Consider the following 16218-nt stretch of genomic DNA (forward strand, 5'->3'; position numbering starts at 1 on the left):
GAGCCGCACGTTTTGATGTATATATTGCGGCGGTGGCGTAAATTGTGCGGCAGTTATTACGAGCAGAAATTTGCAAGAACATTACTTACTGACTGACTGACTGACTTAAGTATGGCGGATTACAATAAGTGTTCTGCTATTGCATAGCAGGCACACTTAATAATAATAATAATCACTTCACAAAATTTCGGCACGTAATAAGTGCCGCACGATTTACGCCACCGCCGCAATATATACATCAAAACGTGCGGCTCGGCCGGGAATGGGGTGCTATTACTTTTCTTTCCGATCCGCGTTACCATTGCGACGTAATTCGCAAAAAACGACGCCAAAAAACCCCATTGACTTAGAATGGGGGAAACTTCGGCACGTAATAACTGCCGCACGATTTACGCCACCCCCGCAATATATACATCAAAATGTGCGGCTCGGCCGGGAATGGTGTGCTATTACTTTTCTTTCCGATCCGCGTAACCATGGCAACGTAATTCGCAAAAAACTACGCTCAAAAACCCCCATTGACTTTGAATGGGGGACTCCGAAAAAAAAAAACAGAAACTTTGGCGCCACATAACTCTGCCATACTTTTGCCTAGCAACGTGATTTAAACTTTAAAATGCACACACAACTTTGGTCTTTTTCCAGCCAATAGGGATGAGCTGTAATTGATTAAGCCCCGTGCCCTTTGCCAAACAGGAAGTGCCTCTATAACTCATGAACCGTTTGTCGTACAGACTCGCGGCTGGTGTCATACATTTTTTTTTCTCAAATTTTTTTTTTCTCAAAACATTTTTTTTTCTCAATTTTTTTTTTCTCAAATTTTTTTTTTCTCAAATTTTTTTTTCTCAAATTTTTTTTTTCTCAAATGTTTTTTTTCTCAATTTTTTTTTTTCCTCAAATTTTTTTTTATCAAACATTTTTTTTTCTCAAAAAAACTTTTTTCTCAAATTTTTTTTTCTCAAATTTTTTTTTTCTCAAATTTTTTTTTCTCAATTTTTTTTTTCTCAAACATTTTTTTTTCTCAAAAATTTTTTTTTCTCAAATTCTTTTTTCTCAATTTTTTTTGTTAATTTTTTTTTCTCAAAAAAAATGTTTTCTCAAAAAGTATTTTTTTCTCAAAATGTTTTTTTTTCTCAAAATGTTTTTTTTTCTCAATTTTTTTTTCTCAAAAAAAATTCGCCATGGTAACGCGGATTGGAAAGAAAGTTAATAGCACACCATTCCAAGTGACCCTTTATCTCGTGATCCGTTTGTCGTACAGACATGTGGGTGGTGTCATATGAAGAACCATAATGTTAAAGCTTATGCAAAAAATGCTAATGTTAAAAAATGTAACGCTAATGCTAACACCAACCGCTAAACAAGGTTGCACAGACTTAGCGAGCTGCAGGCACACTTAAAATTTCTTAGAAATTTTCTTTTCTAGTTAGTGAATTAATTTTACCCATTGACTTATAATGGGAATCGCAAAAACTCACATTCAATATTTTTTTTCTCGCAAACCATAGGGGCTACAGTTTCAAAACTTGGAGAGGAGATTTATAATGATATCAAGGATTAAATAAAAAATAATTTCGTCAGTTGGCCTCATGGTGGCGCTATAACAGTCCACTTTACCTTTCGGCCTGTAACTCTTGAACCGTGGGTCGGAAAATTAAAATTCCTTTTTCCCTGGATTCCTTGGGTCATGACGCATCTCCTCATATAGGCCACGCCCATTTGCGTCAGGATAGATTTTCCGCCATTTAGAATTTTCTTCAAAACACACTTTTTGCTCCTTTCCTACATATTTTCTCCAAATGTCACAAAAATCGATACACACGATCTATGGACTCACGCGATACACATATTTAAACGATATTTTGATAGTCCATACCGTTCTTCCGTAACAGGGTTCCAAAGTTAGCGGGAGGAGCCCGTTTTGTAAGAAGTAGCCATAAATCACAAACGAAACATCCAGTCAACACCAAATTTTAACCACAAGTGGGGGGCGCTATACTGAACATATTACCAAAAGCATTTCCACTTCGACCCATAGGGGGCACCACAAACGCGCAAAACGTAACCGTTTCATGCCAAAACGTGTTTTTCAGGGGACTTAGCGAGCTGCAGGCACACTTAAAATTTCTTAGAAATTTTCTTTTCTAGTCTTAGATTACCATCCCACAGCACATACACTGATTTTCCATGTTGCCTCTAATGATTTAAATAGACATTCTATTAGACTTAGAGAAGAGTTACAATCTCTTGCCATTACTGTACAGAGCCTGGGCAAAACATGTGTGTTTTCTGGCCCCATCCCTGTCCCATCAAAGAGCGCTGAGCACTTTAGTAGACTTTGGAGCCTGCATGAATGGCAAAAAGCATTCTGCCTGTCAAATGCCACAGGCTTCATAAGTAATTTCGACAGTTTTTGGACGCGCCATGATCTTTATAAAAGAGATGGCCTGCACCTTAATCCAAAAGGCACCAACCAACTAATATCCCAATACACTCAGTTCATTGGGCCCGATTCACCAACCTACTTACGAACGTTCTTACGAAGAAATTTCTTCTTAGACCCTTTTAAGAAGTTTTTTAAGAAGATTTGGCATACACCAATGTTTTCTTAGCTGTGATTTGTTCTTATGTTAATAAAAAAATCTACGCACACTGTAGAGCACTCTTAGGGTGGCCTTTTAGTTCTTAAGTGTGACATGCTGTGCTAAAATAATTTATTCTTTAAGTTTCATCAATTTAAATCATCAAACTATTTGTATAATATCTTTAGAGCAGTGGTTCTCAAAGTGTGGTTTGGGGACCCCCAGGGGTCCTTTAGGAAGTTCCAGGGGGTCCACAGTAAAACAAGGAGGAGTTTTACCATTTTAACCCAGTTTTAAAATGTGTTTGAAAATAGACGATCTACAAGCTCACAACCGAACGCATTACCATTACAGCCCATTTTGAGCTTGTAGATCGGATATTTTTTAAACACTTTGATAAATCTTGAAAAATCTTCCCAGGCAGAACATATTTTCAGGTGGGGGTCTACAGAATGCATGTTAATTTGGGGGTCCTTGACATGAAAATGTTTAGAACCACTGGTTTACTGACTAGTTTTCAACAGGTCTGAAAATTGCATCCCAACCCAAAATGAGCCGGTTGAGTTGAAGCCCAAGCCAGAGAACAGTGGAGTGGTTGCTAAAAACCCCCATAGATACTAAGCTAACAAAGTGTTCTAATTAAATCCAACACAGAGACCAACCCTGTTAGAATTAAATACAAGTTATAAATGTCAAAGTCTTACCCTAATATTATTTCTCTGTTGAGTGCCTTCAGCTGTGTGCTCCCTGTTCCTTTCTGATCCATCAGTGAGAGTGATTCCCCACTGTCTCCCTATATATGCCTTCTGGTTAGCATATAATGGGGAGTGTGCAGTGGTGAGCCAATCAGCTGTGGCAGAGGTGAGAACAGTGGAGTGGTTGCTAAAAACCCCCATAGATACTAAGCTAACAAAGTGTTCTAATTAAATCCAACACAGAGACCAACCCTGTTAGAATTAAATACAAGTTATAAATGTCAAAGTCTTACCCTAATATTATTTCTCTGTTGAGTGCCTTCAGCTGTGTGCTCCCTGTTCCTTTCTGATCCATCAGTGAGAGTGATTCCCCACTGTCTCCCTATATATGCCTTCTGGTTAGCATATAATGGGGAGTGTGCAGTGGTGAGCCAATCAGCTGTGGCAGAGGTGAGAACAGTGGAGTGGTTGCTAAAAACCCCCATAGATACTAAGCTAACAAAGTGTTCTAATTAAATCCAACACAGAGACCAACCCTGTTAGAATTAAATACAAGTTATAAATGTCAAAGTCTTACCCTAATATTATTTCTCTGTTGAGTGCCTTCAGCTGTGTGCTCCCTGTTCCTTTCTGATCCATCAGTGAGAGTGATTCCCCACTGTCTCCCTATATATGCCTTCTGGTTAGCATATAATGGGGAGTGTGCAGTGGTGAGCCAATCAGCTGTGGCAGAGGTGAGAACAGTGGAGTGGTTGCTAAAAACCCCCATAGATACTAAGCTAACAAAGTGTTCTAATTAAATCCAACACAGAGACCAACCCTGTTAGAATTAAATACAAGTTATAAATGTCAAAGTCTTACCCTAATATTATTTCTCTGTTGAGTGCCTTCAGCTGTGTGCTCCCTGTTCCTTTCTGATCCATCAGTGAGAGTGATTCCCCACTGTCTCCCTATATATGCCTTCTGGTTAGCATATAATGGGGAGTGTGCAGTGGTGAGCCAATCAGCTGTGGCAGAGGTGAGAACAGTGGAGTGGTTGCTAAAAACCCCCATAGATACTAAGCTAACAAAGTGTTCTAATTAAATCCAACACAGAGACCAACCCTGTTAGAATTAAATACAAGTTATAAATGTCAAAGTCTTACCCTAATATTATTTCTCTGTTGAGTGCCTTCAGCTGTGTGCTCCCTGTTCCTTTCTGATCCATCAGTGAGAGTGATTCCCCACTGTCTCCCTATATATGCCTTCTGGTTAGCATATAATGGGGAGTGTGCAGTGGTGAGCCAATCAGCTGTGGCAGAGGTGAGAACAGTGGAGTGGTTGCTAAAACCCCCATAGATACTAAGCTAACAAAGTGTTCTAATTAAATCCAACACAGAGACCAACCCTGTTAGAATTAAATACAAGTTATAAATGTCAAAGTCTTACCCTAATATTATTTCTCTGTTGAGTGCCTTCAGCTGTGTGCTCCCTGTTCCTTTCTGATCCATCAGCATCCCACCCAATGCACTCATGCGTTGTCGGAAACCATTTGTAATGGGGACCTTCAATGCATGCACAGTGAGAGAAGAAGCTAGACTGGTGGAATTGGCACATTGTGCTGAAGAACAGGAGGTAGAGATCCTGGGAGTCCAGGAACACAGAAGAGTCCACACTGACGACCAGATAGACCAGATAGTTTACCACACAGTGGAGAAACGCACGTTCATCACTGCATCTGCGGGGCGAAACGGGGCCCAGGCTGCAACAGGGGGTGTAGGGCTAATGCTAGGTTCTCTGGCGCGCAGGGCCCTCCGACGGGTCCACAAGCACACCGAAAGGATCCTCATGGCTGAATTCGCAGGTAACCCAGTAACAACAGTCATAGTGGTGTACTCGCCCACTAACATGGCATCACCTGAGGATGTTGAGAAGTTCTATGAGGACCTCACAACAGCAGTCCGAGGTGTCCCAGCGCACAACTTCCTGGCAATCCTTGGCGACTTCAACGCCAGGATCGGACAGGAGGATGCACCATTCCCATACCATGAGTCTACCAACCGCAACGGCGCATACCTCACAGCCCTTCTCATGGAACACCAGCTCCTGGCAGCAAACACCATGTTCAGGAAGAAAACAGGGAAGAGATGGACCTTCCGAGACCGAGCCTCGAGGCCTGGAGAGCTACCTAGGCTATATCAGTTGGACTATATCCTAGTGAGGCTAAAGTGGAGGAATTCCATCCTGAACGCTGAGCCATACAGCACGTTCAGCTCTGTAGGCTCTGATCACCGTGTGGTCTCCATGAGGGTGCGACTGAGCCTCAGGGTCCCAAAGCCAAGCCCCAAGATTCGGCATGACTGGAAGGCATTCACGACCAATCCGGGCCTCCAAACCAGGTACACGGAGGAAGTCAGGAAGCGCTTTCGGCAGCTGGATAGGGGAGAGGAGCCCAGCCGTGAATATGGGAGATTCATCACAGCGAACGAGGAGGCGACCAGACTGTGCGTGCCAGTGCTGAACAGAGTAAGAGCACCACCACGGTCCAGACACCCGAAGGTTGTAGCAGCACGAGGCAGGTTGGAGGAAGCACGACTCAACTTTGAGCGTGAGCCAACAGAGGAGAGTCGCGAGACACTGAACGAAGCCAAACAGTCTCTCTTCAGCACCTACGACACCATCAAAGGGGAAGAAGTGATGGAAAGTGTGCGAAGAGTGCAGGCGGCGCAAGGTGAAAGGCAATACGGGGAGGCCTGGAAAGTAATAAATGAGATGACAGGGCGGAAAAGGGCCAAGGAGGGCCAGGTGGAAGGACACAGCCCAGAGGAGAGGGTGGCAACATGGTTCGACCACTTCCAGAAGCTCCTGGGAACATCAGTGGAAGAGGGAGAGGAGGAAAATATACCGACAGTCCTCCAGGGCCTGAACATCGACGATGGACCCTTCACAACCAGCGAGCTCGCCAGGGCAAAATCCACCCTGAGAGAGGGAAAGAGTGCTGGGCCGGATGGCATACCCCCAGAGGTCTTGAAGAACTGCGACCTAGACAACCTCATCCTAGACTTTTGCAACAATGCTCTACAGCACAACAAGCAACCTGAAATATGGTCTCTGTCTAACATCATCCCGGTGCCTAAAGCTGGAGACCTCTCAAAGCCAGACAACTACAGAGGCATCAGCCTGACATGTATTACAGCTAAGGTCTTCAACCGAATGATACTGAACAGGATACGGCATGCCATCGACCCTCACCTGAGAGAAAACCAAAATGGTTTTCGAGAGGAGAGAACAACCGTAGCACAGATCCTGGCATTAAGGAGATTAATAGAGGAGGTGAAAAAGGACAACCTAGCAGCTGTACTGTGCTTCATTGACTTCAAAAAGGCTTTTGATTCTATCCACAGAAGCAAGATGGTGAAGATCCTTGAGGCCTACAATGTCCCTCCCAACATTCTCCGGGCTATCGAGACCATGTACGCAAAAACAAGGGCCAAAGTGGTGACCCCAGATGGCAGCAGTGAGGTGTTTGACATCCGAGCGGGTGTAATGCAAGGAGACACCCTAGCCCCCTACCTCTTCATCATAGTTCTAGATTATGCGCTCAGGAAAGCCATAGGGGGACGAGAACAAGAGCTTGGCTTCACGCTAACACCAAGGAGGTCAAGGCGGCATCCCGCAGTAGTTCTGACAGACCTGGACTATGCGGACGACATCAGCCTGCTCTCCGACAGCATGGAACAAGCACAAGAACTCCTGAACAGGGTGGAGATAGAGTGTGCCAAAGTTGGTCTCAGGCTAAATGCTAAGAAAACTGAGGTTATCACCTATAACCTACCTGATCACTCACCTCTGACAACAACAGAAGGAGCTGTGTTGAAGGAAGTCAAGGACTTCAAGTACCTGGGCGCATGGGTCGACTCAACTGAGAAAGACCTTAAAGTAAGGAAGGCACTCGCTTGGAGGGCCCTGAACGGCATGAACAGTGTATGGAACTCTAACCTCCCCCGCCAAATCAAACTTAGCTTCTTCTTTGCAACGGTGGAGTCTGTTCTCCTCTATGGCAGTGAATGCTGGACCCTGAAGCCAACCCTGCAGAAGTCTCTAGACGGGTGCTACACTAGAATGTTGCGTGCAGTACTCAACATCAACAGGAGTGCACATGTTACAAACAGGAGCCTGTATGAGGGAATACCAAAGGTAAGCGAGAAAATTGCCACCAGAAGAATGAGACTAGCAGGACACTGCCAAAGACACCAGGAGCTTCCAGCCAGCAAATTGGTACTGTGGGAGCCAACACATGGGCACCGGTCGCGAGGACGTCCCACAAAAACATACGTGGACGTACTCAAGGAAGACGTAGGGACACAGAACACCAATGAGCTGGCCAGATGTATGGAGAACCGAGATGACTGGAAACAACGATGGAGGGCTCGTCTGAGGACGACCTAGATAGATAGATAGAGATAGATAACGCTTCCAGTGCCAGCCCCTTGATGGCGCCATAGAATGCCAGGCTTTCTCCCATAGGCGAGCGCTTTAGCATCCGGGGACTCACGTTGCAGTGACGCGCGTGCTCACGTTCGTGCACGTCATGGAAAGGTCCCGGATGATAATGGCTAAAGATTAGCTATTTGCATTTTGTCATTTTAAAGATCATTTTTCGGCGATTTCGCCGTAAATAAACCTCGCGCCGCTTCCCTAAAAACACAATCCAGAGATATGGCCCTTCAAAGATGTGGTGTTTCATTGGATTCGGCGGCGATTGGCGGCGGCGTTCGCGGGTAACGGCCGGCCGGGGGCACCCGGATTTGGAACACCCTGCTTGAAAATTTAGGCACAGGCTTCAGAAGGCCTCGGATCATTTTATTCATTTCATTAAAAAAGCCGAACTAATTCGGCATCGGCACACTGGACTACGTTCCGGAAGCGGCGCTGAACATTCGGTGAACATTGGGGGGCTCAAAAATGTATTTTAAATCATTTTTAATGGAATATATCGTCGGACCATGCTAAATGGCTAGCTGGCTAGCGCAGGACGAGCCAGGACCACCCACGACTCTACAAGCAGCTAAGTAAGTGAATTAATAAAAAAAAAATTGTATTGGATTGAAATAAAGCCGAACTAGTTCGGGATCGGCACTCAACAAGTTAAGAAGAAAGTTAAGAACGTATTGGTGAATGAGGCCCATTAAGCCCATTCCCAAGATGCACCACAATCTTTCATGGGCAGATCATGTGACTTATGTGGGCTGGTGTAAATAGTAACAAGGAAATCGCCGGCTTATTGTGTCTAAAAATATATTTATATTTTTAGACACAATATTTAACCACTTGTAAGCATGCCCTCACCCACTGAAATCAAAATACTGAAATTGCCCAAACAATAGAAAGCAGTCAATTAAAACATTTTAACATCTTTTCTTTTCTCTAATTACAATCTAAAATATGAACCTTTGTTGTAAAAAAAAAAAAGAAAGAAAAGAAAGTTGTCCTTTAAGTCATTTTCTATGGGGATTTTTTTAAATATAACTTGTCAAATAAACATAATCAAAAATAATAATAATAATAATACTTTTTTTAATTAACAATTCAAATATATATATTTTTTTTATCCACGAGTTTCCAACGCCCCATAGTGCATTGCGCAAACGTCCGCATCGAGGTTCCGCCGCCGATTTACAAGCTCACAACGGGTTGCATCTGCGACGCGACGTGAGCTTGTATGTCTGCTGTTAAACCCGGAAGTTTGGTCCTGATAGTCTCCAGTAAAACCCCAAGGAAACTTGTGGATAGTCGTAGATACATTTATTCCTCATATTTGAGGAATATTCGAAATGAGAATATTCGTTTACCAGCCCTAGTGTGTGTGTGTGTGTGTGTGTGTGCGTGCGTGCGTGCGTGCGTGCGTGCGTGCTGCACCTGCTTGTGTTTCTTGGCGTACTCCATGCCCACGCCTACAAGCGGGGGTCCCCACAGACCGGGGGGGCAGGGCTCACAGGAGAAACCCTGTGCCGTGTTGACACACGCTGAGGGGGAGAAACACGGCTGGGCCTCCATGCACTGTGGAGCAAAAACCACACAATAGTGTTCATTTTCACGGAAGTTTTTGATTTAGTTTTAGTCATAGTCTTTAGTCTGATTATCAGTAGGGATGGGACGATATGAACATTTCATATCATGATTATTGTGACAAAAGAAATCGCGATTTACGGTATTATCGCGATAATCAAAATTCATTATCCTGGGGCGGAACATTTGCCAAAAAATGTCAGATCTACAAGCTCACAACACGACGTGTTGTGAACTTGTAGATCGACAAATTTTTGGCAAAGACATTTGATAGAGAGTGGAAAAAAGACTGTATCAAGTAAGTATATTATATGTTCCTTTTACGAATTATAGAGGGTTTAAGAAGTGGTACCGGATATGCAGCTCGGCAAATAAAAGGTGAATTGATACGATTATCGTGAGTGTTTTTCATCACGATAAACGATAATATCGCGTATCGTCCCATCCCTAATTATCAGCGTGAATTTTCATTTTGTTTCACTCCGTTATTCAGTCTGAAAGCCCTTCCTACTGCAGCCGTTTCTGGGATTGCCGTGTGAACCAATCGCGTCTTCGGTGAATGGTTCACGGTCACCCCCCCAAAAAAAGCACAATCATCACAACGCAATCAGTAGTGGCGTTTGCACAAAGCCTCTTAATGCGCATTAAGCCTTTTGCGCTTAAATATTTTTATGGAAACACTTCAAAATTCGAATAAACTTTCATTATCCGTAAAAACTTTTATCCGCTTGGAGGAGGATTTTAAGGCTTTATCGAATAAACTAAATGCGCATTTGTGAATGGAAACGGGTCAGACAATACATGTGAATACATTATGACGTTCTGGGTCCATATCGTCCTCCAACTTAACACTTTCCCCTGCTGCTTAACATCCATTGTATAGTGTTAGCCCACAAAACAAACCGGTTGTTTGTTACACACGGAGTGACACGGACCGTGTGTAAATTCCTCCCGTTTTCACCTCACGGAGTCAAGCCATCCGTGGCTAACCCTTCCTCATCACACGGTGTTGCGTGCCAAAAGTGGCCGATCTACAAGCTCACAGCAGCTTGCATCCGCGTCTCCGCGCCGTGTTGTGAGCTTGCAGATCGGCCACCTTTCCAGAGGACGCTGAAACTTGCAGGACTCGAGTGTGCACTGTGCAGCGATCGAGTCACAGCAGTCAGACGTGCAGTGCTCACATCTCAGTTCGGTCTGAAAAAATCAGCCCGATCAACTCATGCGACCGTCACCAAATCGAATGACACCCGCAAATGGAAACAGGCTAAATTTGCTTTGTCTTAATGCGAATTTCTGATAATTTGCTTCCTATTTTCGAATAAGCTTATGGAAACATGGCAAGTGACTTGTGTTTACTGTAAGTTGAAACTGAGTCTAGTTATGATGATAGTGTGGATTATGTGTTTGCTAAGCTGAGTCTGAGCAACACCAAATGTAACCGTTTCGGGAGGGCTTCTTACCTACAGTAGATTATATATTATATATTGCTAATATTTACACCTATCGATTGATATAATTGTTCCTGGTAAGGCTACCAAGAACAGTCAATGAAAGAAATTGCCTGTAGGCTATTTTAGAAGACACTAGAAATACTGTTCCTTCGAAACAGTGTGGGCTCGATTCCAACCCAAAACAATAATAGTAAAAGTGTCAAGTTCCCAGGCAATGCTCTCTTTCATTTTACTGACGTAAAATGGTAATGCAAATACAATGTAGACAAGCAGTGTTATTACATGAACTTAAAGGACCAGGTCACCTTTGGGACAACCAGATCTTATTTTATTGTTGTGTGGGGACACGATCAACACAATGTTGAGTTATTTTTTGTGTTCAATCTGTGTTTTTAGATATTTTAGTATTTCAGTATGCTACAACTGGTCATATGATGCATTTTGCATCATATGATGCATGAGATGATGCAATATCATGCTACAAAGCATCATATGACCAGTTGTAGCATGCTGAAATAATAAAATATCTAAAAACACAGATTGAACACAAGAAATTACAGGATTGTGTTGATCGTGTCCCACACAACAATAAAATAAGATCTGGTTGTCCCAGAGGTGACCTGGTCCTTTAAAGGTATGGACAATTAAATCAAAATAAAATTAAAATATAATGTGGACGGGTAACCAACAACAAAAGTTCGAGACCAGTAGCATGTTGGGAACTGAAGTTATGGCTGTTTAAAGCCTGGGAAGAAAGATGGGGAACCTGTGTGTGTGTGTGTGTGTGTGTGTGTGTGTGTGTGTGTGTGTGTGTGTGTGTGTGTGTGTGTGTGTGTGTGTGTGTGTCCTAGGGGTCCCTGAACTACACTTTGCAAACCAGCAAACCACATCAAAGTAATAGTACGCAGATGGTCCTAATATTGACAAGCTTTTTAAAAACAGCAGATCTACAAGATCACAACATGTCGCAATGTCACATTGTAGATCAGCTTCTACGTGATTCATCTACCGTATGTTTTGTATTAATAATAAAATCTGCAAAGTAACAAGTAACTAAAGCTGCCAAATGCAATTGCAGTGGAGTATAAGTAACAAAAGTGTAAAGTAAAAGTTGGTATACAGTACGGGACATGCTGATCCAAATGCATATGGGATATACTAGGATTCAAATGCAGACAGGCTGAAATTCATGGCTTTTAAAGTGTTTGGGGTGTGGTTTTGCCAGGTGGGTCCACTTCGGTTGATCGTCTGATTTGGAAATGCATTGGTTGTGATATCTCCCTGACAACCAACAACAACCACACAGAGTGCCCCTGCGGGTTCTAGGATATATACTGTAAAGCCCATCGCCCGGGAACCTTATTCTTTTTAAGTTAAATTTCTAAAACACTACAAAACATGTGTCAAAGACAAATACAAGCAAACGTCTCCACAGTAACACAGTAACAGTTGTTTGTGTGTCAGTGTGTGTGTATGCGTGTGTGTGTGCGTGTGTGCGTGCGTGCGTGCGTGCGTGTTAATAATTATTATTATTATTAATAATAAAATCTGCTAAATAAAAAGTAACTGAAGCTGTCAAATGCTGTATTTATAGTAGAGTATAAGTAACAAAAATGGAAATTAGAGTAAAAGTACCTAAAAATTGTACTGTAGGTACAAGTACTTGTTTGTATATACTTGAGTAAATGTACTTGGTTACTTTGCAGCACCACTAGCCTTACATTAAGACGTCTCTGCCGAGACTTTCGCATTGTCACTGCAGGTCCGACTTATGTAAGGCTACATCACCACAGAACAGCCAATGACAGCCAAGCCTTTAATCACAGCTGTGTCAATCAGTAGAGTGGAGAGGGACATTTATTTATAGTTTTAACTATAACTATAGTTTTATACATCACACAGCTTAGACATTTGGATCAAATCAGACAGCAGACCTGTGTGAACGCATTGATATAAATAGCATATCTGAAGTGTGAATATTGCAGCCACAGCGACTTAATATAAACATGGGTCCCTTTCCTCTGTCTCACTCTCTCCCCACTCACTAAACCCATTGGAAATGCATTGGGTGCTTAAAGTTAAACATTTTTATTTTTTTATAATTAAACTACAAAACATTTCAAAACCAAAAGTACAAGCACACGTGTCCTCAGTAAGCTGAACACATAAAAATGTGAATGGTGTTGAAAGGTGTAAGCGTTTAAGAGATGAATCGCGCCAAAGTTTTGAGGATACTGACTGACTGACTGATAGATAAATAATGAAGATAACATACGTGTGCTCGCCTTCCAGGCGAGCCCACAATTAATGACAAAACAAAATATGACTCACTTAAAGTGGCAAAAGGAAAAACATAGGCTCCATGCACAACACATCAGCAGCCACGTTGGAAACCATGAGGGTCCCTGGACCACACTTGGAGACCCAAGCAGAGTCACAAGGGATCACAAGGGATCTCCACAAGGGATCTCCACATCTCCATATATGGGCATAAAAGGGATGTGTTCCCCCTGGCATCACAGGGATCTCTCTAACAGGGCATCATAAATATTGATGACATCAGGGAACTCCATATATGGGCATAAAAGGAATTCTGTTAGTGTGACATTACAGTGAAGCCAGAGCTGGCGTGATGTCAGAGATCGGCAAACCCATTCTCGTAGAGCGCTTCTCAAACCTTTTTAGGCCGTGACCCCCAAAATAAACATAATGGGGACCCCCACCCTGACAAGCACTCGGTTCCGCAGATAAATATTGTGAAAATAGCAGATCTACGTGCTCACAACGCCTCGCGTGATCATGTAGATCGGCTATTTTCACAATGTTCGCCTCTTGCTTACTTAATATTTGACAGTTTGGCCAGTCCTGTCGAATATTCGACTATTCGAATAATTTGACGTCGAATAATTAGAATACTAAAAATCACTATTCGTGAATGGGTTAGGGTTAGGGTTAGGGTTAGGTTAGGTTTGTGACACAAACACACAAAAAAACTAATAAGACACCTCTTTTTTTATTTTCCCTCTTAATTTTTTTCTCCATACAATCGATTATTTGCAACGATTCGATACCAATTTTCTGCATTGTTAAACGATAAGATACAAAACTGTACCATATTTTGCTTTTGCATATCGATATAGTAAGTAGATCATTCCAAATTTAAATAGATTTTTAGATTCTGTTACTATAACGATACGCCCCATGGTTGGTGCCGTACCTCATCGATGTCCTGACAGTGCGTGCCGTTGCCCGTGGTTCCCTCTGGGCAGGGCCCACACTGGTACCCTGGATACTGGAAGGTCTCCATGCACAGCACCCCCTTGTGGCAAGGGTTGGGAGAGCAGCGTGAGCGCGGCTCATGGAAACCTTGGGAGCGGGAGAGAGATAGTTAGGGAATATTATCAGAATACCTGTCAAAGCTGGGAATAAATTCCTTACCAAACGTTTTCTTCACCAATGTGTTCGTAAAGGTGTCTAGTAACATATCTAACAAAGATTGAAATTCAACATCCCTAGGAGAATCTTTGACAGCTAGGGTCCTTCTGGGTCTCATTCACTATACTATAAGGGAAAACATGGCTCCCAAAAAATCTGCTTCAGGCCGGGAACACATTTTGCTGTTTGGGAGGGGCTTACAGTACATGTACAGTATGTAGCAACATATTTGTTTTGTAGGCTAATTTCTGATTTAGCCCTATTCTATAGGTTAGGCCTAAATGGGTTAAGTGGGATGTGAGGCGTCTAACTAGGTGTTTTTAATTATTCTGAATCCATTGCAAGCATTTGTTTTGCACGAAAAACATTCCTTGGGCCAAAAATAGACCCCATACAACTGTGAAAAGTGATGACTCATCATTAAACCATCGTTTTTTTGGGTCTGTTTTTAGCCCAATGAATGTTTTTCGTGCAAAGCAATTGCTTGAAATGGATTCAGAATGATTAAAAACACCTAGTTAGACCCCTCACATGCTACTTAAAGCATATATTTTGGGAGTAATTTTTCCCTTACAGTATAGTGTATAGTATAGTGAATACTAACTGTCAAAGATTCTCCTAGGGATGTTAAATTTCAATCTTTGTTAGATATGTTACTAGACACCTTTACGAACACATTGTCATTCATCATTTTTCACCCTAAACTTTAACATTATTAATATTACAACACTACTCTCACTAAAACATCTGTAGAGTTTACATAGTTTGGAATATATTCATACAATTTTGCCTATCAATTACACCTTGGTGAACAATTTCTCTATTCACTATATTATATGTTTTAAATGAGGTCTTGAGTCTCATTTACTATTCAGCAGGCTAAATTTCCATAGGCGGAGGTCTTTTTCAATCATCTTTTCCCTAGTAAGTGATCACAACAGGACAATTTGGTATAAGAGAAATGTGATGTTTTACACAGCATTTGTGAATTTTCAGGGGTTAGCTGACATTTGGTGAGGCAAGAGTAGCCACGATCATTGTAGTTTTGTGTTCACAACTGTTCCAATTTCAACATTCATTTTAGGCGGATTTTTCCCCTTAACAATGTGTAATAATGCATTCCTGGTCTTACTGGGCAAGTCTGCACTGTGCCAAACTCTAACCAAACACGATGATGATGTGTACACAGTGCACTCTGTTTTCCGAACACATACTCGCTATGTCACAGTTTTTTTTGACTTACCACAGACCTGACACTCCAGAATGGTGTTTCTAATGAGAGACATCTCCTTCACCTGAGGAGAGGAGAGGAGAGGAGAGGAGAGGAGAGGAGAGGAGAGGCGAGGCGAGGAGAGGCGAGGAGAGGAGAGGAGAGGATTTCTACATTTCACACATTGATAAGATGTAGGCTATAGTGATCCATGTGAAGGCAAAGACATGCACACACACACACACACACACACACACACACACACACACACACACACACACACACACACACACACACACACACACACACACACACACACACACACACACCTGTTCTCTGATGTCTTCTCGTAGCTCTCCCAGGATCTGGTTGAAGATGATGAGTTGACCAATCAGAGCCTTGGTGTGGTCTCCTGATAAATATAAATAAATATATACAGTCAGTGCTTTGGTCTCTGAAATGTCAGTGAATGGGAATCAATACCGCAGTCTTGATATGGGACCCTCAAAAGAGAAGATTTGGGTTGATTTTCTTTGTATTTTTAATGGGTACACATTATTGTGTATCATTATTTTCTGCTTTAACTATTGAAAAATAGCAGATATACAAGCTCACAGCGCGGCGAGCTTGTACATCTGCTATTTTTGAAAAAAATTGAAAAATAGAATTTTTACCCGATTCTATTAGTGTCTTTTGAATCCTAAGATTTTTTGAAAAACCTATGTTTCTATGTCAGCACTCTGGCCAGCCATCGTCAAAGAAAAGGTCCTTTTCACTTAACTGGAGCTCAGTTGGTC

At 42.3% G+C, this 16218-nt stretch overlaps 1 protein-coding gene across 1 annotated transcript in view; it reads right to left on the reverse strand.

The window, feature by feature from the left end:
* thbs3a (thrombospondin 3a) overlaps nt 1-16218 on the reverse strand; it is a gene marked incomplete at both ends in the record, with an annotated part of 139692 nt that overhangs the window by 87785 nt on the left and 35689 nt on the right. The window contains 4 exons of the mRNA XM_080753884.1: nt 9176-9316; nt 13994-14142; nt 15455-15506; nt 15751-15833. Coding sequence (XP_080610010.1) covers nt 9176-9316; nt 13994-14142; nt 15455-15506; nt 15751-15833 — 425 coding nt within the window. The remainder of the gene's footprint in view (nt 1-9175; nt 9317-13993; nt 14143-15454; nt 15507-15750; nt 15834-16218) is intronic.

The sequence above is a fragment of the Nannobrachium achirus genome (assembly GCF_963921795.1).
Source record: "Nannobrachium achirus genome assembly, chromosome: 2".
NCBI lineage: Eukaryota > Metazoa > Chordata > Actinopteri > Myctophiformes > Myctophidae > Nannobrachium > Nannobrachium achirus.